Genomic DNA, 27936 nt, shown 5'->3' with positions numbered 1-27936 from the left:
GTCTGTGAGAGCAGGTCATTTATATACAAGAGGAAGAGAGTGGATGAAAGAATAGGACCTGGGGTATTCCTGCATTGCTGGGAAATCTAAGGAGAGAAAACTATCCACCATGACACGTAGTGAGTAACCAGCAAGAAAGTTGGCAATCAAGTTGCAGTGCCACTGTTCTCCCATAGTCTTTCTGAAGAAAGACTATGGGAGAACAGTTTTTGGTGGATTGCCCAGATGTTCAATTGGAAGAGAAGAGTGATGCCAGTAAGCCAGTCTTGTCTCTAGGTGAGGTAACTACAGTGCCATGTGGATGCGAGAGTGGTGAAAATTAGGATAGGAAAAAGTTGTGCCCAATGGGCACTTGGGACCAGAAGACGCAAATGCCATTTGGACAGGCAAGTTTGCAGAATCCTTTTCAGGGTCTGATTTGGATTTTGTGATGATTCTTTTACAGCTGTTGTGAACTGCAATATAGGCAGAGTGAGAAGATGGAGTTTTGATCTTGAGCCATTTGTGGTAGGCAGAGGTTTTTTTTCGTTTGCTGCATTCATACACTTCTTTTTTTTTTTTTGAGAAAAAAAAAAGGGTAGTGGCTGTGAATTTGGGATAGAATAAGGTAGAAAGGCCTTCATTCTTGTGAGGATGATTTCTCTTATTCAGTGTGAGCAAGTGTTTGCATCAGGAGGGCTGAAGCAGTATATTTGGACCATGGTAAGGAGAAATAGGAGTCACAAAGGTCATTCTATTTGGCACCCTTGTTGTGCCAAAGAGCAGGACAATGAGAACTGTTAGGTGAAGGTTGTTCTGTGGCAAAAGAGACGTGTATGAGGTTGTGATCTGAGTTACCAAGAGAACTGACATCTACAGTATACTTGTAAGGAGAGCTTGTTAGGAAGAGATCAAGTGTGTTGGCAAACTGGAAGGGGGGTTATCAGGTATTCTGGTAGGGAGATTGATAATCTGTGTTAAGTCATTGCTAATGGCAAACACTATGAAGAAGATGAAGATGACCCCACTGATGCCATGGTTTAAGAATTTTCCTTTGCTGATCTTTCAACTTTTGTGAGAAAAATCGACGAAGCTTCTGACTTTCTCATAAATGCCGACCCGAATTTGGAAAGAAGCATCAAAGTGAGACAAAGTCTCAATAATGCCATCAAATGCTACAGAGATCTAGTACTTGAAGAGATAAAGAAGACAAGGATGGGTCAACGAACACTAAAAGACTATTTTAGTAAAAAGTAAATTACTGTATGCTAAAATTGAAGCAATATTTGTTTTGTTTTCTACAACTTTTATATCAGTTTAAAAGGATTTTATTTGTTATTTAGTTAATAAAAATAACAATTTTTTTCATTTTTGAACATTTTTATTATCCTAAATTTTTGTAATAAACAAATTAAATTGAAAACCTTTATATATAGACCTCGAACAATGCGGGTTTGCATAGCACGGACACTTCTTGGAACCAATTAACTGCGCTATACAAGGTATTCCTGTATATAGGTGAAAACTGTGAAAGTGGAATCATTTCAGCAAAATAAAAAAATGAATGCCACATTGAAAAGAAAAATATGTAAGAAAGTTTAAAAAAAAATAAACAGATATATCCAAATATTATTCAGGAAACATGAAAATATTTGAAAACAATCAAACACTGTAGTCTCAGTGGCAAACTGTAAAGAAAACAGTGAATGATTCAGCTAGAAAGGGGATGTGTTGAAGATGTCTGCAAGGATTTCTGAATTCCATGGTGGATGCAAGAAAAAAGCAGAAAGTATACCGAAAGTTTCTAGCAAGTAAGTCAGCAGATGCCCTATGAGAATACAGAGACAAAATTCCTAGTACTGTTTGTAATAACTGTACTGATGATGTCTTAAGATACTTAAGACAAAATATCTACATATTATTAAAATTTAATTATGGTATATCTGTGAATTTTTAGAGAAAACTGTAAGAGAGCCAAACTAAGTCTAAAATTAGTTGAACAAAAGTCACAGGAATACTTTGGAAAGAAATAGAAGATAAATATCAGGAAGGTCACGAAATGTCCAGGGATACTAAAAAAAAACCTTAGACATGAAGAAAAGTATACAGTAAGAAGAATCAGAGATAAGGGTGACACGAAAACACACTATTCTGGAAATCTGGAGTACTTACTTTCTTAAGATTGTTAAATGAACAAGCAGTGCAGAGGAATGGTAGAAAACCTTTAAGAAGAATTCAATCAGATACATATCTATAATTTGTATGTAATTGCTTAAATGCTGGGAGAAACTCACGTTACAGTTTTAATGGGACAAAACGGCACCGAGAAGGAATTAAAAATAATATTCAATTCTTCCAATATTTCATCTCAGTCACTTAGATATACACAGGGAGTACAATATAAGACTTGTAATACACAAAGGCAACACAAAACTATGTGAAACACGTGTGTACAAAAGACTAGAGTCCTCATTAGGTGGGGTGCCCTCCGTGGACACCTGTTGGCAGCCTGGAGTGTAAATCAGGATCTCCAAGTATTACTGCTTCCCATATTTTGGGAAGTTTAAGGCCTGATAAATATAGAAATTGCAGTTCTTACAGAAACAAAAGAGAAACTTCTAATTATCATATCATATATAGCGGAGTGGACAAACAAATACACGCAAAAGCTGGTGTAATGATTTGGATCCATAAATCAATTAAGGCAAAAATAACTCATACATACATACTGGAATGAAAGAATATTAGAAGTGCTATTAAAATTAAATAAAGAAAATTTAACAGTTGTTGGAGTGTATGCCCCTGAAGAAGGAAAAGAAGGAGAAAATTACTTTTATAAACAGTTAAAAGGAATATATGAAAAATTAAATAAAACAGATCATATAATTATAGCTGGAGATCTTAATGCCAGAATAGGAATGAAAAAAATTAATAATAATATAGAAAAATTTGGAGAACCAACAGTAAACAAAAATGGAAAGCAAACTCATTGGTTATATAATATAATAATAATAATAATATAATAATTTAAAAATAATGAATACATTCTACAAACATAAAAATATATGATGTGCAAGAGAACAAAAATCAATAATAGACTACTTCATAGCAAATGAAAAAGCAGCAAACCTCTTCTTAGATGTTAAAGTTAGAAAAGGACTAGAAATTGACACAGATCACTATTTAGTGGAGCCAAAACTAAGGTTCCCACCAAACTGGTTACAAAAAATACAAAAAAAAAAAAGAAACTGGATAAACAAAATCTAATTAATAAGTAAGACTACTAAATGATTCAAGTATAAGAAATTTATACCAACAGAGGATTAATAACTACTTAGGAAAAAATACAAGAAAATGAAGACATCGAGAAAGAATGGAATAATATAAAAGAAATTATTACATCAGCAGCATATGAAAATCCGGAAACACACAAAAATATCATAAAAAATACATGTATGGGACAATGAAATAAAAACAATAATTGAAAATAAAAAAGCTGGCCTTTAAAGGATTAAGTAGCAAAAAACAAGGAGATACAGAGAAAGCTAAGAAAATTTGTATCATATCTAGAAAATGACATATATAAAATAGGACCCAATGCATATAAAATACTAAAACACATGATTATAGATATAAAAGAAACTTCAAATATAAATTGCGAAATAGATGTAAAAGAATTCTTGGATTACTTCACAATCTTCGGATGGATAACATAAAGAAAAATTACACCAATAACTTACAAAATGCTTTAAAGGATATAATAAGAATGAAAGAATTAAAGAACGACCAAAGTAAAATAAAAAATCACAAATCAGCAGGAGAAGATGGGATAAACTCTGAACTGAATAAATTTGATGGAAAAAATTTCATCAGAGATTATTAAAATTTTTAAATAAAATATATACAAATGGAGAAATACCAATAGATACCTATATTTAAAAAAGGGGATAAAACAAACCCTATTAATTACAGAGGTATTAGTTTATTGAATACATGCTACAAAATGTATAGTAGAATACTTAATGAAAAATTGAAAATATACAGTGAATGTATATTTTCAATTTTAGTATAGAATCTACAATAAAACAAAAGAATGCAGCTTTTTGTTTAAAACTAGTTATAGAAAAAAGAACAGAATTCAATTTAGAAACTCATCTTTTGTTATAGATTATGAAAAAGCATTTGACAAAGTAAAAAGATATATATACTGTTTGATATATTACAAAGAATAAGTATACCTAATTCTACTACATGCAATATTGAATATATACAAAGATAATGAAATAAAAATAAATGAAAAAATGTCTGAAAAACAATCTATAAACCAAGGGGTAAGACAAGGATGTCCTCTGTCTCCAACACTTTTCGACATTTATATTAATGAAATATTAATACAGTGGAACACATTAAACAATCCAGGTATAGAAATTTCCTGGAATAACAAAATAAACACGTTATTATTTGCAGATGATCAGGTAATAATATCAATTAAGGAAGACAATTTACAAAGAGCAATATATAATTTAAACGTTATAGTAGAACAGTTTGAAATGAAAATATCCATAAATAAAACTAAAACAGTGGCATCTGTAGGCAAATTCTAGTTAGAAGCAAAATAGTTATTAATATTAAAATAAGAGAAAAATAAATACTTTCAGTTATCTTGGATGTGAAATATCATATAAAGGAGAAAAAGACAAAATTAAAAAGTTCAAAATTTTTACAGATAATAGGTCTGATAAATAGAACACTCAATCCAAATATAGTAAAAACAGAAACAAGCTTGAAAATATACAATACCTTAGTAATGCCCACATTATTATATGGCAGTGAAATTTGGGCAATAAACAAACAAGATAAACAAAGAATATAAACAAGTGAAATGAGATTTATGAGAAGAACTGCAAAATACACATTATTAGAACAAAAAAGGAACAAAGATATTTTAAAAGAACTAAAAACAAAATCAAGAGAAGAAAAACTAAACAATTATATACAAAAATGGATAGAACATGTAAACTGAATGGTCAACATCCGATATCCTAAACAAATAATAAAATCTAAACCAACTAGAAAGAAAAGGCCAGGTATGTAGTGGTTGTACTTCTTTAAGATTATGGTTAATTTTTCTGAAGTGTCTCAACCATAGGGAATGATGATAGCTTTAAAATCTTTCTGAAGAGAAGATCGAGGATTACGGGAAGGATTGATTATTGTTTTGATACTATTTGATACATATTGTGTATGTGTATGTTGGTGGAGAGTAATACATTCAAAGACACAAAAAAATATTAGATGGATAACGAAACTGGAACAGACCAATATGGTCTATATCTGTAATTAGCGTTATGATGATGATGATGATGATGATAATGCAACCATATTTATTCAAATTAGACTAATTTCTGAGAGCAACTGCATATTCTAAAAGCAGTCTTTCTCTTCTAAATTTACTGTGATGGAGCATAGCCTGCAAGGCCCAATTGACCACAGTCATGACTGCAGATGTATTTTTTATGTTCTTCCATGCAGATATTGACTGATCTTCCTCTCTGTCCTTTAATAAATTTAGTTTAATCCTTTATCCAAGTGTAAGCAAACAAAGTTTGTGCCTGAAGTATCTTCAGGACTGAGGCAACTAGTGGTAAAGGTGGACCAAGCTCTCATCGCTCCTTGTCTCAGTATCTCTCATAATGCAAAGCACATATGCTTGCGGACATGTATAATGCTATGCATTAAGGAAAGGGCTACTACCCAGACCGGTTTTCAACCTATATTGAGGTCTTGTCAGTGGGAGCCAGACCCAGAAGTGGTGATACTAAGGCAGAAGCAATGGAGAAGTCATATTTACCTATACAAGTTGCTTATTATTAAATTATTCTAGATTAAGAGAAATATGTTGGAAGTTTTTTTCCACTTGGTTAGACTATAATAAATTTAGTTTAATCCCAGAAACCGGTCTGGGTAGTGGCCCTTTCCTTAATGCATAGCATTATACATGTCAGCAAGGAGATGTGCTTTGCATTATGGGAGATACTGAGACAAGGAGTGATGAGAGCTTGGTCAACCTTTACCACCAGTTGCCTCCCCTGAAGATACTTCAGGTGTAAACTTTGTTTGCTTACACTTGGATAAAGGATTAAACTAAATTTATTATAGTCTAACCAAGTGGAAAAAAACTTCCAACATCTTTCTCTAAATCCTGAGTAATTTAATAATAAGGTGGTACACTTTTTGGCAACTCGTATAGGTAAATATGACTTCTCCATTGCTTCTGCCTTAAGTATGCCCACTCCCACTGACGAGACCTCAATAAAGGTCGAAACCGGTTAGAAACTTGGGTGATGAATGGCAATGCTGTAGCCCATTAAGTTTTAACTGAGGTTCGGCTGTTGCTGTCACCCAGGTCCTGGGTGGGTAATGAATGGCAATGCTGTAGCCCATGAAGTTAACAGCAGTGCCTCGGTTGCTGTTACACACTGGATGAGATATGAGCAAATGAAAGGCTCTGCTTGGTGGTGGGGTGAGCCTGCCATGGTGTAGAGTCAACCAGTTCTGAGAGTTCTTCTCAGTGGCAGGGTGAGCCTGTTACTGAGGGGAACAATGCTGAGTTTTTGGAGTTTGACCTGTACTTGAACATTGAATAAAGGTCAAAACCGTTCTGGGTAGTGGCCCTTCACTTAATGCACAGCATTATACATGTCTGCAAGGGGATGTGCTTTGCATTATGGGAGATACTGAGACAAGGAGTGATGAGAGCTTTGTCTACCTTTACCACGAGTTGCCTCAGTCCTGAAGATATTTCAGGCACAAACTTTGTTTGTTTACACTTGGATAAAGGATTAAACTAAATTCATTATAGTCTAACCAAGTAGAAAAAAACTTCCAACATCTGTCCTTAGTAGGCAAACTTGCAGGAACAAGGAACTATATACTCCAGGACTTGAGAGCAGAGAGATCTGTTCTTTAGTGGAGTGGATAAAGGTAGCTAGTTTCAAGTGGGGGCCTGAAACCCATACAGTGGTTGTACTTCTTTAAGATTATGGCTATTTTTTCTGAAGTGTCTAGAACATAGGTAATGATGATAGCATTAAAATCCTTCTGAAGAAAAGATCAAGGATGAGGTGGAAGGATTGATTATTTTTTTGATACTATGATGTATATCATTAAGTTCTGCTGCAAGAGTGGACTCACTGCAACATAGGATTAAAAAAAAAAAAAAAAAAAAAAAAAAATCTATTGGATAGTATTTTAATGATACCATATTGTTGATAGGGGAGTAATACATTCAAAGCCACATCCACGAACTTTCCCATCTGATATCACAACTGATGATGTTAATCTCAATTCTTCACTTTATGCAGATGGTGTTTTACTCTTAAATGAATCCTATACAAGTATGCAACATTTTGTAAAGGAAACAAATAAATTCAATGGAAAAGAAATGGAACTAGCAGAAGAATTGTATAAGTACGAGAATACAAGTGGCTGAAACAAAGAAGATAATAAACAGATGAGATCTTTCTAAAGCAACAAATACAATATGCTATATTCAGGCAATAACAAACAAGGAAAAGAAGGAATGAGCCTCCATTGCTCAGTCAGTACACACGAAACCCTTTTGGTCGGAAAGACCTGGGTTCGATCCCATCAGTGATGTTAGGAAACTTTAGCTGGTCTCTTTCGACTAAAGGCGAGTTAGCGAGTCTCATACAGCAGTAGGGTTTTTTTTTAACCTGGAAACTCGGATTTTTTTGTCCCCCAGAATAGGCAAACCAGCCTATGAACACATGCATCTACAAACATAGGGCACACCGGGAGGCATAGGGCTAACCACCTTATCCTTGAGATATAGTTGCAGTTAAGTGAATAGAAAATCCTTGACACCACAAGGTAAAAGAAGAGGAAAGGAATAAGAAGAAGAAAAGAAGGAGTAGCTATAGCATTCAAAACTAATATGAGGATAATCTTCTTGAATGGTAGGCAATATCAAGTAGAGTGATGTGGGCAAATATCAGAATGGGAAACTGAACAATGAGACTTGTTTGTGCCTATTCCCATAGAAGAATCTACCTGAGGCAGAAATGGAGGAATTTTTCAATACCATAGAGAAGGCAGCCAACATAATGAAAAAGTTGGTCCTTGTTGAAGTTCTAAACAGCAGAGAAAGAGTAGGAAAGGATTACCAAACATATAAAAATGTTCTGGGGGAAATTTAGAGAAAAGAGCAAAGCTAATAATAGCAGTAAGTACTTCCTGGATTTCTGATCAGGACATGGACCAGTTATTTCTAACACCATGGTCCAGTCTAAAAATGTGCACAAACTCAAATGGAGAGAAGATGCTAGAAATAAGAAAAGTCTCATTGACTATGTTATTGTTGATAGCAATGTTTTCTCACTAGTTCAGCATACAAGATTATACAGAGGATTTGAAACTGGAAGTGATCACTATTCAGCATTGAGCAGGATAAAATTGAATTTCATATTGAAAAGTGCATAAGAAAGCTTTGAAACAAATCAAAGTTGAAAAGCTCTCAGAGGTGAACTCTAGACTCAAATACACAAACATTTAAAAAAAAAAAAAATGAAAGAGATTGAACACAAGAACCAAACCATGGAGATCTAACAGATCAAAGCAGAGCTCTCATAGTACTCATCAATTAAAAAGAGAAATAAAACCAAATGTGAGAATTACAGAGGAATTTCTCTGCTGAATGTTCATGATAAGATTTTTGCAAGTATACTTGTAGGAATGGCTAAGAAAAATTGTGGAAAGAAAGCTAATTAAAGAAAAAGCTGGATTCAGGCCAAATAGAGGTTGTCTGGATCAAATTTTCACATTAATGCAAATCGTTGAGAAAGCTTGAGAATATCATAAGGATTTGTATTTAATTTTTGTATATCTGGGAAAGGCATATGACAAGGTGCCAAGATGAAAAGCTCTTCAAAATGCTACAGTTACATGGTGTAATAGGGATATTAGATCAAAATACAGTCGGGTCTCTTTTTATGCGGTAGATACGTTCCACAGAAAACTGATTATAAAAAATCGCACAAAAAAGGCCTAACTTACGTTGAAAAATTAGGGATACGTTCCATAATTTTCTAAAACCACATAAAACCGAAGCAATGAATTAAAATAAACCTAAAATCGCATAAAAAAGTTTATGAAAATTCAGGAAAATAAGAATGCCTAAGTTTGTTTTAAAGCTTTATTCATCTAATTTTATCGAAAAGTAACAAAAAAAAATTTTTTTTTTTTTTTTTACATTTTCTCATCAGAATTATCATCGCTATTAGACAATATTCGGCAATGTTTGCGAACTGGTGCAAAATCACTTTCATCACCAGAAGAGATTAGTCAGTGCATCAGATCTGTATGGTAAAGGCAATGGTTCTTCACAAACAGAATTAGCTTCACCCTTGTTCTGTGCTGATTTTTTTCTTCTGACAATGTAATCAGTGATTAAACTTTGCGATAATGATTTCACTAATTTTTTATATAGCTCGCAATATCCAGACATACAGTTCTTCAGCTCACATTGGAATTTAAAGGCTCGTTCAGAATTTGTGTCATTAACAAGAAAATGATTTTCCAATTTATTGCACAGTTCAAGACCTTCTCGAATTATATTTGCAGTGAGGGGGACAGGTTTTTCTTCCGCTTCATTATCGTTTTCTGGGTCTTCGACGATATCTAAAGTTAATCGATATCCAATAATATCATCATCACTTAAGGCATTATCCACAAGCAATTCGTCTATATCGTTCTGACTAAATGTATCAAAACCTTCTCCACCAATTTCATGTGCCAAAGTAATGATTTCAGCTGATAATATAGATGTTTGCAACCATGCAAACATCTACATTATCATTATAAATGTGTTGCACTATTGCAAACAGAGCAACACATCCAGGCCAAGCTGCTTTCCAGCAGGCATTTAAAGTTTGTGGTCTTATTTCAGCGATAGCAGATGCAACATGATTTAAGCAGTCCAAAATAGAAAATTTTTTCCAAACATCAGTTACTGTTAATGATTCATTTTCTAGTTTATCCAATATAAATTGAAAAGTGTGCTTAACGTAATATTTTTTAAAAGCAGCAATTATGCCTTGATCTAATGGCTGAATAATGCTTATTGTATTGGGTGAAAAAAGCACGACCTGCACATTTGGATGTTCTAAATGCAGATGACTTGGTGCATCGTCAACAATTAATAAAACTTTAAAATCGAGAGCTTTTTGCTTTATATATGTTTGCACTTCTGGTACAAAGCAATTATTGAACCATTCAGTAAATACAGCAGTTGTTACCCAGGCCTTTGTATTAGCCATCCAATGTACTGGCAGCTGTTTTAGTTCTTTGCCTTTTAGAGCAAGTGGTCTTAGAAATCGATTTACTAGGAGGGATTTCAACATTCGATCTCCTGATGCATTGCTACAAAGTAACAACGTTACTCAATCTTTGCTTGCTTTAAACCCACTTGCTTTTTTCTCAGACTTTGTGATGCAAGTTCGACTAGGCATTTTCTTCCAAAACAATTCTGTTTTGTCAGTGTTAAACACTTGATCAGGACAATAACCACCATCTTCAATAATTTTGGCTAACTTCCCTTGAACATTTTTGGCGGCTGCTTCATCAGCTGCTGCAACCTCGCCTGTAATCTTCATATTATGAAGTGCATTCTTTTTTAAAAACTCGGTTAACCATCCTTTGCTAGCCAAAAATTCTTTATCAGCCTGGGAAGCGGAAGTAGATGGCTCCAATTGCTTCATCTGTTCATAAAACTGAAGAGCTTTTTGTTTAATTAAATAATCACTTATAGGAATTCTTCTTTGAGTTAATTCTTCAATCCAAATTACGAGCGCTCGTTCTGTGTTTTCTAATAAAGCATCTCTTGAATACGAAGATAATTTGGCACTTAGTTTTGTGCCAGAAATGACAGATTTTCTTATTGCGACTTCCTTCTTTTTAATTGCTCTTATAGTAGATTCGCCTAAATTAAAATGTTTACCAATCGCCATAGATCCCCCTCCTTTTGCTATGCGATCTAAAATTGCAATTTTCATTTCCAAAGAAATTGTTTTTCTTTGGTGCTTTTTTTCTCCATTGGGCCAAATTAAATCTTTAAAATAACAATTAGCAAAATTTAGACTTTCGATAATAAAAAGACAAACACTTACCCACATGCAAAATTAAACTTCACGAACACTAACTGCTTACACGTTATCACATTACGCCAGAATGTGCTGCAACACGCTGTTCATTATGTATAACGCCAATGAACGAATTGGTCAACAACACGTGAAATCATGTGCTTTATAGGTAAAATTTTCCAACTGTTATACAAGCAAAATAGTTACCACTTTAAAAACTACAATGATTATAAAAGAGAAATTAATTTTCAGCCGTGTAATAATAAACAACTCATCCCAAATACAGATTGATTACTCCAGGGGTTAATCAATCCATAAACACATATTCAGAAGGTGAATAAGTATTACGCAAGAAGTTCTCCTGGAATTTGTCATTTTAGTTTTCTAAGCATATTTCATTAATAAATATGTTATAGTGGAAATATTCTGAGGAGAATAACATTCATGAATATGTCGAAAAGCTCAGACCCAGAACGTCTATATAACATCTGTGTAGCAAATGTTAGTGACCAAGCCATGTATTTTTAAACGTGGAAGTATTCATGAATTATCGTTAATTTTCACACGAAACCTTTCAAATTCGGGAAAGGGAATACTTCTGTTTATGACCAGTTATAAAAATTGCCTGCAAGTCAATTACAACAATGGGCAGCAAATCCTCTGTTCTCAAAACTGAATGAAATAACATCTGTGTTGCAAATGTTAGTGACCAATCAGCAAGGAAGTATAAAGAAAATTCTTCCACGGAAACTGAAGATCAAGGTAGTCTGTATCCGGTTCTCAGATCTAGTAATACTGAATACTTTCTTCACAAGTTCGTATTGTAGTGTGAAAGTGCTTGTTTCAAAACTGTAGTGCCGTGATTTTTTTAAAAGTAATAGACCTAAACATCTCTTATTGAAGATGTTTGTTATGCAACAGATAGTGATTCATCCACCACCAGCCTACAAAGCAATCTCCAAGATGTACAAAAGGAGGGGAAAACTATCAGCACACAGGAGAAAAAGTCTGCATTCACTGGTAAGTACTTATAATATTATAAATTTTTGGTGATCAGAATGGGATATGTCAATGAAAATCAGCACAATCTGGACCTATCATGCTATTTTATCCCCGAGTTTATCAAGGTTTGAAGGCAGGTCACGTGATGGAATAACCAATCCTTCAACAATATTTTTAGTTGAAGGAAATTAAATGTGAAAATAGAAAACAAAATTAATAAAGCTGGTATGGTAGGAAGTCAGCTGAATAAATTTATATGGAATAAGAAAGAAACTTTTGACTTATGGAGCAGAGAGCAAGGTTAAAATTAAAACACTAGATCCAAGACTGGAGATCACAGAATCAGGAGAATGTGAAGGGTATGGAAATTCTTTCTTTCTTTGTTAATAAACCTTTACACCATTAACACGTATTGTTATAGTTATTCAGTATTTTTTTAAATTTTTTTTTTTATTAATTTTTTTTTACACCATACTGTATTAGCTGAGCTAATCTCATGATCTGGGATTGAAACCCAGATGGTATCAGACGATATTGTCGCTTCAATAGAATGGGAAAGGAATGATTAGCAAAACAAGTGTTCTTTGCCAGCCTGGCAGGGAAGAGACTCAGAAGAAGACCAAGATGTGGGTGGATTGATAAAATGCCTTAGAAGACAGAAATATAAGATCTGACAACATTGGAGTCTTGACAGATTCTTTTGAGGAAAATTTTTGATATTAGTAATAGTGTAGCTCTTTCATGCACTACTATCGTGTATCACATTATCGTGTACATCCTCTAAAGGAACATACTAATAAATTGATGATGATGAATTTGACATTATTATTATTATTACACGACACCTCCAGGGAGTCCAACGACTCATCGAGGGAGGGCACCTGCCTTCAGAAAAAAAAATCAGAAAAAAAAGAAAAAAAAAACAAATCTATCAAAATATTCAGGAGTATGGAAAACCTCAAATGTCTTCTCAACAGAATACTTATAGAAAAGTAAAATATTTCAGATTTAGACACAATTTTAATATAGATGGCAAATTAAATACTGAAATAGACAACAGAACAAGAAAAGCTGGTGTGATGGAGAAACAGCTGAATAAAACTATATGGAATATGAGAGAAATTAGCCAAAACATTAAACTAGCAGCAGCCAATGTTCAAACCAATTTTAACTTATGAATATGATAGCTGGGTTTGAAATAAAACAATTGATCAAAGACCAGGGACCACAGATATGATTGGCTGTTTTGGATTTACAGCCGAAGCAACTGAGGTTACGAGGCCAATGTATTATGCCTGTCAATTGCTTTTGTCTAATGGCCAGTTTTGCAGGATGAAAGCCATCCTGCAAAATGTCATGTATCATAAGACTGGCTAACTCACCTTCAGTTGAAAAGCCCTGATAAAGCTTCATGTCCAAGAAGGGATTGAAACCTAGATCTTTCCAACCAAAGGATGTCATGAATGTATAAAATATATGTAGATACTAGAGTATTTTTATCATTTACTACCATAAAATATACACAAATCTATTATAAAGAGTTAAAATTTATCAAAACTAATGCACACAAACACTTACATGGTGCCATTTGTAGTCGAGAGAAAGGTAAAGAAACGTAAATCATAACTGCATAAAATTAATTGTTATTAATTAGTTATATTTATTTAATTAGTTAGAATAAAATAAAAATTTTATAATGATTCATTCAATTTCCAACGATTCAAATGAGTTCGAGGAGTTATAATACACTCTGTTTTCTAGGATAGGCCTCCCGTGATGAGACTTTTGACTCTATGGAGACCTGAATCATAATAATAATAATAAACTCATTAGTGTATAGGCTAGGCTACCATGAAGCAATCGTATTGCTACTTCTTTGATATCAATGCATGAATCATTATACCTGTAAATAAATATGAATTTCTTTTTCACATTATCTTTTGATGTCAAGTGTTAGTAATATGCATAGGGCCTACAGTGTTTTCTATCATATAAGACAATATTGATGTAGGTACTGACAGACTTATGAATTATCGTGTAAACAGACGATGTAAACTTAGGGTATCGATAAATACAGTACAGTACTGCACTGTAACGTAGTATTTTCTCTTATGATTTTCTTAATAAAATTTTCTTTTCTCTAGCTTACTTTATTGTAAGAATACAGTATATAACACATACAAATGATATAAAATATGTGTTAATCGACTGCTTATGTTATCGGTAAGGCTTCTGGTCAACAGTAGGCTATTAGTAGGTAAGTTTTTGGGGGAGTCAAAAGTTATACAGAGATTTTCGAACACCGCAGTTGGCCAGTGCCCCTAATCTCTGCATTGTTTACATATATAGTGCCCCTAATTCCTGTGTTAGGTCAACTGTATATACGAGGGATGTTCAAACAAAGACTGAACTTTATAAATAGTATGCCAATCAACACAGAGAGTACTGTTGCTACTGGGCACACCTAGCAGCAGGTCTTGACAATAAACAAATTCTCATTTCCTCATTCTGCTATGAGCATTAGTTGTTGAGTTACATCTGCTGAAGTGAGCACGTGCACAAGGTTTTTGTTGAATTAGCGACAAGGTAACAATGAAAGAGCTTGAAGAACAACGTGTGTGCATGAAATTTTGCTGCAAACTTGGTAAAAATTTTACGGAGACATTTAAATTGCTTAACCAAGCATATAGGGAGGACTGTATAAGCCAAACGCAGTGCTATGAGTGGTTTAAGCATTTTAAAAAGGGCAGAATGTCAGTTGGTGAAGATCCCAGGCCTGGACAACCTTCCACATCAAGAGACAATAACCATGCGAGACAGTTTGTGCTGTGAATTGTGAAAATCGCCTTTAACTGTCCGAGAAATTGCTGATGAAGGGGTCACCAGCATAGGATCTTGCCATCAAATTTTGATCGAAAAACTTCAGATGCGTCACATCAGTGCAAAATTCATGCTGTGTTTGCTGACTGACAATCAGAAAGAGAACCATGTTGAAATCAGTCAGGAACTGCTTGCCAATGAAAATGGTAATGATAACTTTTACTTTTCAAACAGCAAAAAACCTAATTTTTTTTTCCTGTTTCCCAAACTTAAAACCACTTTGAAAGGACTTCCAAACCATAGAAAAGATTCAGGAAAATGCGATAAGAGAACTGCAAACTTGGTATGCCATCACAGAAAGTGCATTCCAACAATGGAAGAAACATTGGGAATGGTGTATCACTAGTGGAGGTTACTACTTTGGGAAGGGGGGGGGGGGGGGAACAGTGTTTAAAATGTTATAAGATGAGCAATAAAGCTTTTATTGCAAAAGTTCAGTCTTTTTTTTGAACACGCCTTGCATATATTTAACATAACTGTTTCTCCCAAGCTACAATAACTCATATGATATATGGCCACACATTTTCAGCCTGTGTTACAAACTGCTCTGCCAACCTGTCACTACAGCAATATCAGATTGCAGTCGCTAACCTGCCATTAACTAGTTACTAAGCAGGGTTGGACTTGAGTTACTGCGCTACCAATTTGATTAGTATAGCAGAATTTAAATTTACAGTATTTTGTATTATAATTACAGTACAAACATAACTAACTTCAAACAAAATGGGCTTAAAAATTTTAGTAATCCCAAATATTAAACTGAAATCTGTACGGCTAGATGGGCAAAAGCAAGTATTTACATATTAAAAAATGCATCTAAAAAGAAAAAAATATACTGTACTACATTTTGAACTACATATTTTGTACATTTTTGAACTACAAAAAACTTGTTCTTGTCAGAAATCTATTAACACCAGAGCTGGAAATGAACATCTTGGACCGCATATAGAACATATGCTGTTCTATATTGTGAATATCTAGAATTATTCACAACTACTCCTAGCTGTTAATATCAATAATGATGATGTTGTTTCTTTTGGTTTATACTGTATTTCCAGACTGAAAGTATTAAATTTTATAAAAAAAAAAAAAGAAAGAAAAAATAGCAGAATAGGTAAAACTCACTTTCAGTAGGATTATTACTGAATAAATCTGACTCAGCATCAGAGCCCTAAAAATACAAATGGAGAGAATTAATGTTAAATAATAAGAAATTGATATAAAAATAAACAGAAATATAATCAATAATCTAAACTTTATTGTACACATACAGTATATGTCAAGGCAATTTTTTTTTAAAAAAAATTCTAGAATTAATTATAATTAAGAATACTCCATTCCATACACAAAAAAGGAAACATAATAATAATAAATGATTTGAATAATTACAATTATTCAAATCATTTATTTCAATCAACTCGGCTTCAATACAGCATTTGGCATGGTCAATTAATTCGTTAAATGAGTTTTTTTATATTGGTTTTTGGGATACTGTTGAGGGTCATGGTTGCTGCCGCTTGAAGGTTTTCGATGGTGTCATATCGCTTTCTTTTCATTGGCAAATGAAGTCGGGGGAAGAGAAAGAAGTCACAGAGTGCTAGATCAGGTGAATACGGCGAGTGATTCAACACATAAGCTTGGTTTTTGCTCAAAAACCGTCTCACAATGTTCGAACGATGGGATGGTGCATTATCGTGCAAAAACGACCAGCTGCCTGCATCACGATATTTCATGCCATACGTGATCAATTCTCACTATCAATCGCTTCAAAACTTCGAGATAAACTCACCATTGATCATTTGGTCAGGTGGAACGAATTGTTTGTGGATAATGTCCTTGGAATCATAGAAACAAATCAGCATTGTCTTTACTTTTGACTTCTCCAGGAGACTTTTTTCGGATGCCCCTCTTCTGGTGGTCCCCACTCAGCACGCTTTGTTTCAGGCTCATACCCAAAACACCATGTTTTGTCACCAGTAATGACCATTTCAAGGAAGTTTGAGTCCTTACAAGCAGTTTTAATGAGGCCCTTGCAGTGTCGGTATAATTCAATACATTTTTTGGTTGTTGGTCAACTTGTGGGGAACAAATCACGAATTAAATTTACGAAGGCCCAAACTCTCTGTCAAAATATTGTGCACAGTTGATTTTGGAATCCCCAATTCATATTCAATCAATCTCATGGATGATTTCTGGTTGTTTTCTTTGATGAAATCACGCACTTTTTGGATGTTAACTTTGCTCAGTCCAGTTTTTGGACGGCTCGGCTTTTCGTCATCCTCAAGCGTCTCACGACCACTTTGAAATCACTTAAACCACTTGTAAACTTGAGTACGGGATAAGCATTCATCACCGTATGCTTTTTGAAGTATTTGATGCATTTCGGTAAAACTTTTACCAAGTTTAACACAAAAGTCAATTGCAGCTCTTTGTTTGAAACTCATTTTCTGACCGTTCGTCAAAACACAGTCACTCTTGGCACTATAACTCTGCTTCTAACGAAATAAATGTCATAAATAGCGCTTTCGACAACAAAAAGGTACAACAGGTGGCACCACTAGTTTCTTCTGTTTTCGAAAAGTTCGGTTTCTTTTTGGATAGAGGGTGTGTATATATGTGCGTGTGTGTGATATCAGTTCTTATACTTGTTGTGTGGTATTAAAAAAACTATGAAAATATAAAGACAGGGAAACAAATCTGTGAGCACATGCACTTCAAGACACAATTGAACATAACCATAATATCCTATCTTTTGACTTGCTTTAACCAGTATTGTTATAAGGAAAACAAGTTCATAATCTAAGAAGAAACATATACATATAGAAAGGCTTAGATGTTGCTGATTATTCATAATAGTGCTTCCTGATACGATACCAAGACAGGAAAAAATATAATTAATTTATTGAACTTATTAATATTTCAATTATTTACTATCTGGCATCTTTGGAGCACAAATTACAACTGTGACAAGAACACAGTTTCTCAACTATATATAGAAACAATTCAAATTGTAACTGTATACGAACTCATGTCCTAACATAGCACCCTCTATGGGTCAGATAACAAAATTAATTTGTAGAAGTTAGGTTATCTGCTCTCAGAATGACTGTCTCCCAGATCTCCAGAGCAAATTAATGCAGCCATGTTGGTTGGGATTGGGGTTTCATAGGCGATGCTCATTCAAAAAATTAATCTCTCTTTCCCTCTCTCTCACAGAGATGTGGCAACTTCCATGTAATACTGATGTTTTCTTACATTTAATGCTATGTGAAGGAGTATCCAGACTATGGTCTGCCTGAAGGAGTATCCAGACTATGGTCTGCCTGTTCAGACTTGCAATATAGATGATTGCCAATGTAATTTTTGTGTCCTTAGAGGCATGTGTTAACTGATCTACCAGTCTGACCAAAGTGGGTAAATTGCAGGTACAAGGAATTTTATACATTTCAGGATGTACAAGAAGATGAAGCTGCTCTTTAGGAAAATGAATGGAAGTAGCTAGCTGATTGAATGGTTTGAAAGTATTAAATTAAATTTGAAAATAGTATGGGGACGATATGTGGGGAGAACTTTTCTGATCATCATCATCAATTTCCTGATATGTAACATGATCCTGACATGATTAAGTTTACGTTAGTACTAATCTCTCATCAACAATCTTCCTTGTCAGCAATCAAATATTGTCTTATCTGATATTTTAGTTTTCTAGGGCACTTCTGGCTGAATCAATGCTTGGATCCATAACTTCCATAACTTAAAACTGGCTTGAACTTTATAAACTCCAAGATGTGCAAGAGAAGGAAGCTGACCTTCAGGAGAATGGATGAGGGTAGTTAGTAGATTGAAGGGCTTTAAAAGTAGCATGGAGATCATATTTGCAGAAACTTTTAGCTATCTTCTCTGATGCATCCTGAATATAAGGGATGGGGGAAAGGTTTTGCCATGGTCATTTGTGTTATTTGCAAAAGGAATGGGAATGTATGCAGTATTTTATCTATTTTAATGAGGTTGTAGCCATTGGCTGCAGAAGGTATCTGATGTATTGTGAATTGTATAGTGTTGTGAAGGTATCTGAGCTCAGTTTCAAGGGCTGTGTCATTTGAACAAATAGCCCTGGAGGGGTGAGTAAGTATTTTGAGGATGCCATACTGTTGGGATAGGTGGTGGTGGTGGTAGTGGTGTGACTGCTTCTATAAATACCTTCATGTGTATGTGGATTTTCTATAAATGTAAAAGGATAATGAATCATTAGATAGCTGTGTCAGTAAAGTGTCTAATAATCAGAGACAATTGATACCTTCTTTTTCTATCATGAAGTTTTGACATTTATTTTATGTTCAATGTTAAAAGTTGCATTAAAAACTTATCCAATGTGTCTAGGCCAAATAGCAAAAATATCATCAACATTCCACAGCTAAATTATTGGTTTAAACGTAACTGTTTTGAGTGCTTGTTTTCAAAATATTCCAAAGTGAAGTTGGCTAATGGGGGAGGAGAGAAGGGGGGCTCGTTTCAGTTGCATTCAGCTGTTTGTATACTTTCCATAAGAAATAACCAGAATAAATGGTTATTTCAAGGTCAAGAGTTTCTGTCAAAGGTACATTAGTGAACAGTGAAGTAATGTCAAAGCTGACCATAAAGTCAGCATCTGTCAGGGTTAGATTTTTTTATATTTTATCTTTTTATTTTAATCACCTAAAGGCAATTGCTGACATCCATGCCAATTACGATTAGAATCCATATGCTAATATCCATTCTCCAACCGGCTTTGCAAATCTGATGAAGGTCATGAATGTAGTAAACTTTCACCATCATCACTATCATTTCTTTTTTATAAATGGAAAAGTATAATGAGCCATTAGGTAATTGTGTCAGTATTGCAAGGTCGTAGTTTTTCCATTTCTTCCGGCATGCAAATATTGAGTAATGTTTTCACATGTACATCGGATATCATCATAAAGAGACCTACCATTTCTTATTTTCAAGGGAATATTTCGCTGCACAAAGGGAGCTCTTTGGGCAGCAAAACCTTCTTTTCAAGGTACAATAAGGGAAGAATTATCCTGCAAAATGGTCACAAGATATTATACTGAACAAAACCTAATGGTGGATAAGATTTGGAAAAAATTCTTCGTGTGGAGTAACGGGAACCCATTACTGTATATTTCATTTGCACCCAATTTCAACTCTTAAATAACTATGAAAAAAAGATTATATGATTAAAAAGGTAAAGTGCCAAACTTTTCAGATTCAATCATAAATATACATGATCTTATAAATTGAAGATACCAAGAAATTATATACTTGGTTTAACACGTTCGCTGCCACGCTACTTCGGCATGGTCTGTTCCCCTACGCCGAGCAATTTCACTTCTTCAAGGTCAGTACGATAATCTTGTTACCGGAGGTAAGCGTCCTACGAGTATACTCGTAGTTGGCTTGTACAGAGCATATACGGTCTATGAGAATACACAGATTTGATGCTAGCCCCACAAGCCAAGCATTTTCACTTCTTCAAGGTCACTACAATAATCTCGTTCCCGGCGGTAAGCGTTATACGAGTATACTCGTAGCTGGCTTGTGAAGCAGGTTTACCCACTACGAGTATACTCGTAGTTGGCAGAGTATTTTAATAATTGGATATTTTAATAATTGGATAAAGTTTAATAAATATTTTCTGAAATATCGGAAAATATTTATTAAAGTTTAATTTAATTTATATCCTAAACTACGTTGTTCAATTCCTTAAGTGTTTTAATAATAACTTTATCCAAGTGTAAACAAATATAATCAGGAATGAGGCAAAACACCTGAAATATAATCAGGAGTGAGGTAACTTGTATATAGAAGCTAATGACTTCACATCACTTGCCTTAGTATCCCATAATGCAAAGCACATATCCTTACGGGTATGTATAATACTATGCATTATGGGACGGGTTATACTTGGTTTCCAGTTGGTTATACTATAAATTAAAGATTCCAACAAATTATATACTTGGTTTAATCCTTTGTCTAAGTGTAAGCAAACAAAGCTTGTGCCTAAAATATAATCAGCACTAAGGAAAAACTTCCAACAACTATTTCTAATCCAGAGTATTTTAATGATAAGGTGCAACACATTTTAGTTACTCATATATGAAAATACGACTTCGGCATTACTTTAACCTTAGTATCACCTCTGGGACTGGCTCCCACTATGAGGCCTCAATAAAGGTCAAAACTGGTCTGGGTAGTGACCCTTCCCACAATACATAGCATTACGGGAAGGGTCATATCCTTACAGGTATGATGTGCTTTGCATTATGGGATACCAAGGCAAGCGATGTTAAGTCATTAGCTTTTATATACGAGTTGCCTCAGTCCTGATTATATCATCATCATCAAATTCCTGCCATGTACCCTCAAGAGCTGTGCAGGATATGATAGTACTACATGAAAAATTACATCATTACTAACTTCCTGTCTACAAATTTCCTCCAAATCAGTCTGTTACTTGTCAAGACTCCAACATTATCAGATCTCATATTTCTATCGTCTAAGGCACTTTGTACCGTATCAATCCACCTATATCTTGGTCTTCCTCTGGGTCGTTTTCCTGCCAACCTGGCAGAGAACATTTGTTTTGCTAATCTTTCCTCGCCCATTCTGTTTAAGTGACCCTACACCTGGGATTAACTCTGCTAGTGCATTCCTGGATGCTGACAATGTGAAGTTCTTTCCTAATATCCTCGTTTTTAATATGATATTGCCATTGCCATCTGTTCATGCACCTAATCTTCCTCAGGACTCATATCTGTGGCCTTGATCAAGTGTTTTACTTTTAAAACTAGTTTGAACACTGTCTTGTACACAGCTAATTTAGTGTTCCGACTAATTTCTCTCTTATTCCATATGTCTTTCTCGTGGAAAGGCTTAGACATTGGTTATGCATTTTTTACTAAATAATTTAAGGAAATCACCACGTCAACTAGGATATACATTAAAGATTATACATTACACAACAATATTTTGGCAAGCGTCACATTGCCAAAATATTGAAGTATATTAAAATTTATTTTAATGTATATCTTAGTTGACGTTGTAATTTCCTTAAATTATTTAGTAAAAAATGCATAACCAACGTCTAAGCCTTTCCACGAGAATTACGATAATCCATGGAGATGATATCGCATGCGTAAAGCACGCCATTACAGTAAAATGAAGATAAAGCTATCAAGACAACTGAATCGTCTCGCCTTCCTAAAACACTGCCGGGATAACCAGGTAATTCCTAACTGTGTCAAATTCAAGCACCATTTCTCTTCGCAAAAAGCTCTTCATATTTATAACCGTGCCAGCCAAACCTTGCTCCAGATACAAATCACCACGACTCACCGTTTCCTGAATGATGCTAACTTAGCTATCCAGGCACTCGAAGATGACCTCTCAAGCACCTTAAGCCACAAAATTTGGTCTATTTTATATGACATCTCGTGCACTGCAGTGGAGAAAGAATTTAAAAAAGTACAAGATCGACACATCAAAAAATTTGAAAATTTAAAAAAAGAACTCAATCTCAAAACCACAACTTCCTACCGAAACGGTAGTCAACCTTTCGTCATTTAGTGTGAAACCTGAAGCACTCAACGCCCTCGCACATGGCCACAACTTCGCCATTGCGCCTAGAAGAATACCTGCTGAAGATATTATGATACGAACTGAATGCGGGATATGACACCTTCCAAACCATGTCACCAACGATATTAGACTGGATGTGGCTTGTGTTCTGACTAAAGCTAAACCACCAAAAGCCAACATGCCCAGTTAGAAAATTAAATCTCTACTAGAATTAAAGAAAAACAAGAAAATAATAATCACCAAAGCTGATAAAGGGAATGCCACAGTATTGCTTAACCAAAATGATTACACAAGTAAGCTGAAAGCTCTATTGTTAGATCAGGCTACTTACCTCCCTATCAAGTACAATCCCACCAACTCACAAATTAGAAAACTCCACAGGCTCCTTAAGAAGGTCACTGCTTGGCCTGTGGAAATCACTAACAAATTAAAACCATTTAACTCCACATCCCCTCCCCCCTGTATTTATGGACTCCCAAAAACACATAAGGAAAATGTGCCATTACATCCCATAGTGGATAGTTGATTCCCCCACATACAAACTAGCTAAACATTTGGCCAAAAGCTCTCAAACTATACTGGCAACACACCTTCACACATAAAAAACTGACCCAACTTCAAAGCCAGCATAGAAAACCTTACACTCAAACACACTGACATAATGGTCAGTTTTGATGTCTCCTCCTTATTCACAAATGTCCCACTCAAAGAATCCTTAGAGCTAAACCGAGCTAAACCAAGCTAAATTTCCTCCCGATATCACAGCCGTATTTCAGTTCACAATGAACTCAGGCTATTTTGTTTGGCAAGGAAAATTCTACAAACAAATAGAGGGGACAGCCATGGGTTCTCCACTCTCCCCACCCTTGGCCAACTTTTATATGGAGACTTTTGAAGAGAAAGCCTTAAACTCTGCCCCACAAAAACCAACCATATGGCTTCACTATGTTGATGATGTGTTCGCTATTTGGCCACATGGCTCCGATGCACTCCTCTCCTTCCTAACACACACTTAAACAACCAACACCTCAGAATCAAATTCACCCTGGAAGAAGAAAAAAACAACTGCCTTCCTTTCTTAGATACACTAGTCACCCACCAGCCTGATGGAACCTTGGTTTTCTCAGTCTATAGAAAACCCACCCATACAGGCAGATACATTCACCAACAATCCCACAACCCCTCCTCGCAACAAGATGGAGTCATTAAGACACTACACAACAGGGCTAAACTTATCTGTTCAAATGACAATGCCCTAACCACAGAACTAAACCACACTCAACACTTTCTCAGCCAATGGCTACCCCCCAAAAAAATCCAAAAAATATTGAAACCAGTAACCCCCCCCCCTCACAACAAGGATTACTCTAAATCCATCACATGCCCTATATCCGAGGCAACTTGGAAAAAATTATAAAAATCCTAAAAAAACATGACTTAACTTCTTGTTACAGACCATATAAAAAATTGGCATCCCTTATCCGCTCTACTAAAGACCAACATCCCCCCCTCCCCTAGACCTACAGGTCCCTTGCAACTGTAAGCTGTCCTACTTTGGCCAAACAGGCAGGACAGCAAATATCAGAATTTCAGAACACAAGGACTATGTCTGGTTTCACCAATACAGCCACTTTGGTCTTGCTGACCATGCACTGGATACCTGGCATAGAATACGGTGGAAGAAAGCCATGATAATACACCATAGTAAATACAAATATGAAAGGTTTTTCATGGAATCAGCTTCAGCCCTAAGAAACAATCCAAACCCCAACAAATTTGGCTGCATGAGACTGCCTCAAATTTGGGAAACCTGAAGACCTTCAGCCCAATCGCCCAAGAATACCAACATTGCCCGCTAAGGGGCACCATCAGGACTTTAGGAGAAATAATAGCTTCCTGCTTCTTCCTCACTTACTGTTTGTTGTGCCTCGTGTCTTGTTTTTAAGTTTCTTGAAAATGGCAACGTGACATTGCCGAAATATTGAAGTATATTAAAATTTATTTTAATGTATATCCTTATTTTAATGTATTTTAATGTATATTTATTTTAATGTATAGTTGATGTTGTAATTTCCTTAAATTGTTTAGTAAAAAATTATTCCATATGAATTTAATCAACTGACTTTCTACCATACCAACTTTGTTGATTCTGTTGTCTATTTCTATATTTAATTTACCATCTTCACTAAAAATTGTGCCTAAGTAGGCACGATTGTTTTATGTTTTACCCATGAAATGTTTTACTTGTTCCACAGGTTCTCCGTTCACAACATAGTTAACATTTTCAACGATTATGCCTATTTTCATTGTCTTTTTATTGCTGACCTTCATACCATATCGAAATTAGTCTGGGTTGTGGCCCTTCCCTTAATGCATAACATTAGACATATCCGCAAGGAGATGTGTTTTGCATTATGGGAGATACTGAGATAGGAGTCTTGGTAGCTTGCTCCACCTTTGCAAGGAGTGCCCTGGTGTTGTACCACCTTACCCCAGTCCTGAAGATACTTTCAGGCGCAAACTTTGTTTGCTCACACTTGGATAAAGGATTAAACTCAATTTATTATTGCAGTACTGTGGGTTATGGATTTTTTTAAACTATTTTATTGATTTTATAAGTGCCTCTATAGTACAATTGGAAGAATGATGATGAGTTGCACCCTTTGATTGCAAAAGGCCTAAGTTCAATTCTTATCATGATGATAGGAATCTTTATATGGGTCTTTTTTTTTCAATTGAAGGAGAGTTATCAGATCTCATACAGAGGTAGCAGGGTTTTTTTCTTCTGGAAACTTGGGTTTTTCATCCTGCATACAAACAAATCAGCCTTGAGAAAACACAATTTACAGACAAAAAATACTAGAGGTGGTGGGTGGGCAGTAGATGGTAGTTGCAATTCGCTGTAGTTGGTAGATCAAGTGGTGGAGACTGAGACCTGTAAAATAGGTGCCTTCTCTGAGTCTTTGGACTCCTTGGAGGTGTCATGTAATAATAATAATAATAAATAAATAATTTTTTTTTTTTGTATTTTTATTCATTATTTCAAACTAGTCCAGAAACACCCTGCTCTAGAGACAAAATATGGAACTTTTCAAGTCACTTCAGTCATCCAATAAGTGAAGTGTGGCTGATAGGGGCAATGAGATATTTATCTCCCATCTAAAAACCATCACAAACATCCATGTCAGCAGAGGGAAATTAATCCACAGCCTGCTGATTGGAAAGAGGATATGCTAACCACAAGTTGGCAATTATACTCTCTTTGATCCTTTTCAAAGGTGGTATCTATGCATATGCTTGCTCTGCTATGCCATGTCCTTTGGCTAAAAATCTCTCTGCCCATTCTAGCAAATGAATTTGCTGTCTCTCTCTCTCTCTTGCTTTTCTAATGCCACTGGAATTCTGATTTCCTTTCTTTAAATGCTACTTTTCCAAATCAAGTCTTCCTAACAGACATGTCATCTTACTTGAAGAGTTTTAGCATTCACAATTCTAACTACAGTAAAACTCCTTTTTTACACTTTTCAAGGGACTGATGGAAAAAAGTGAAAATAGCAGGAAATGTAAAAAAATATGTTCGATGCAACAATGGTACTCCTGCTTTACCGAGCAATCTCCAGGACCTAGTAATTCCACAAAATTATCAAGAAATTATCATCGATGGCAATGTACAACAGTTTCTGATGTATGATTCTCAGGACGAACTGCTCCAGGGTCACGTGCTTATTTTTACCACTAGTAACAATCTTCAGTTATTAGCATTTAGCCAGGAGTGGTTTTCTGATGCAACTTTTAGCACAGTACTCATTCATTTCCAGTAGCTTTATACAATTCATGTGGTTCAATTTAATGCAGTTATTCCAGTGGTCTACACACTTCTGCCAAACAAAACTCGTGCCACATACGTCAAGTTGCTTCAAGAAGTTAAAAATCTACAACCGGGTCTCCAACCCCAGCAACTTATGACAGATTTCAAACAAAGTGCCATGCATGCCTTCCAACAAGAATTTCCTGGTATTGTAAATACTGGTTGTTTTTTTCATCTTCCCTAAAGCATTTGGCGAAAGGTACAGAATGAAGGTTTAAAAGCTCGATACGAACAAGACCATGAATTTACTCATTGGATTCGAATGATTCCGGCATTGGCATTTATTCCACCTGCTAGCATTATTCAAGCATTCGAAGATTTACTTGAAGCTGATGACTTCCCCACTGAACCTATGGTGATTGCAAATTACTTTGAAGATACATATATTGGAAGAAGACAACAGAGAGGCTGGCAATTACCCATTTTTGCCATCGAATTGTGGAATGTTTACACACAAACACTGAATGATCAGCAATGTACCAACAACAGCGTGGAGGGATGGCATAGGGGATTACAGGAAACTTGTGCTACTTTATTCCCAAATATTTACCGATTCATTGATTCTTTAAAGAAACAACAAGGGCTGCACAATTTCGAAATTACACAACTAATTGCTGGTAATTCAGGCAATCAATGAAACAAGACGTATGCTGCAATTTCTGCTATAATCAAAACAACAGTCCAAGATTTTCAAAATCATAATGTAATTGATTACTTTAGAGGTATTGCATGCAACTTCGAGTTTTAAACAATAATAATGTGCATTTATTCTATTAAAACAAAATAAATTAGAATTATTAAAAAATTAGGTGTGTTATTTACATTTTTATAGCTTACTCATTATCTATCTACAGGGGGCGAAATGCTGGGGGTCGACTTTTCCAGATCCCATAGCAAATAGAATATTCTTGATAAATGAAACTAATTTTCGTTTTTTTTTTTTTAATCATGATCTTATGATTCCAAAATGATAAAAGGACAAACAATAATGAAACTGTTTGTTTTAATTTAATTACAGAAGCATTGTCGCTCGAGATTCAAATATATTGCATGATGAAGGTGAGCAGCGAATCGTAAATAATGTTGATAAATAAAATTTAAATGCATTTATTTTATAAATAATGCAAGCAATTATAAATTATAATGAATACTGAAATCCCCACATATATTTCACACTTTAATTTTGGGGAAAAAGTGCAAGTTATCTTTGAGTAAATATGGTAGAACTGAAACAAGATCTTTCTTTCTTGTGAGAAATAAGACTGAACTGTGTTTTTAGTAGCAATAAAGTTCACAAGACTATTTTCACCCAAGTGAAGAATATCAGATATCAAAGTGATCAGAGTTTAAAGTACTGGTAAGATCTTTAAACAGCTTCAAAATGAATTGCACAAGGTTTGTCATAAAAAGCAAAGGAGAATATAAAGG

General features: G+C 34.9%; 1 protein-coding gene across 1 annotated transcript in view; it reads right to left on the bottom strand.

Moving 5' to 3' along the window:
- The window catches only part of LOC150110013 (uncharacterized), a 594272-nt gene that overhangs the window by 225624 nt on the left and 340712 nt on the right, over positions 1 to 27936 (bottom strand). Inside the window, exon 6 of the mRNA XM_090390616.1 lies at positions 16146 to 16191. Coding sequence (XP_090246742.1) covers positions 16146 to 16191 — 46 coding nt within the window. The remainder of the gene's footprint in view (positions 1 to 16145; positions 16192 to 27936) is intronic.

This window comes from Typopeltis vanoorti, chromosome 1, assembly GCF_054136105.1.
Source record: "Typopeltis vanoorti isolate ZY-2024b chromosome 1, IOZ_Tvanoo_1.0, whole genome shotgun sequence".
NCBI lineage: Eukaryota > Metazoa > Arthropoda > Arachnida > Uropygi > Thelyphonidae > Typopeltis > Typopeltis vanoorti.
Note: the sequence above shows the minus strand (reverse complement) of the source record. Positions and strands in the feature narration are given on the sequence as shown.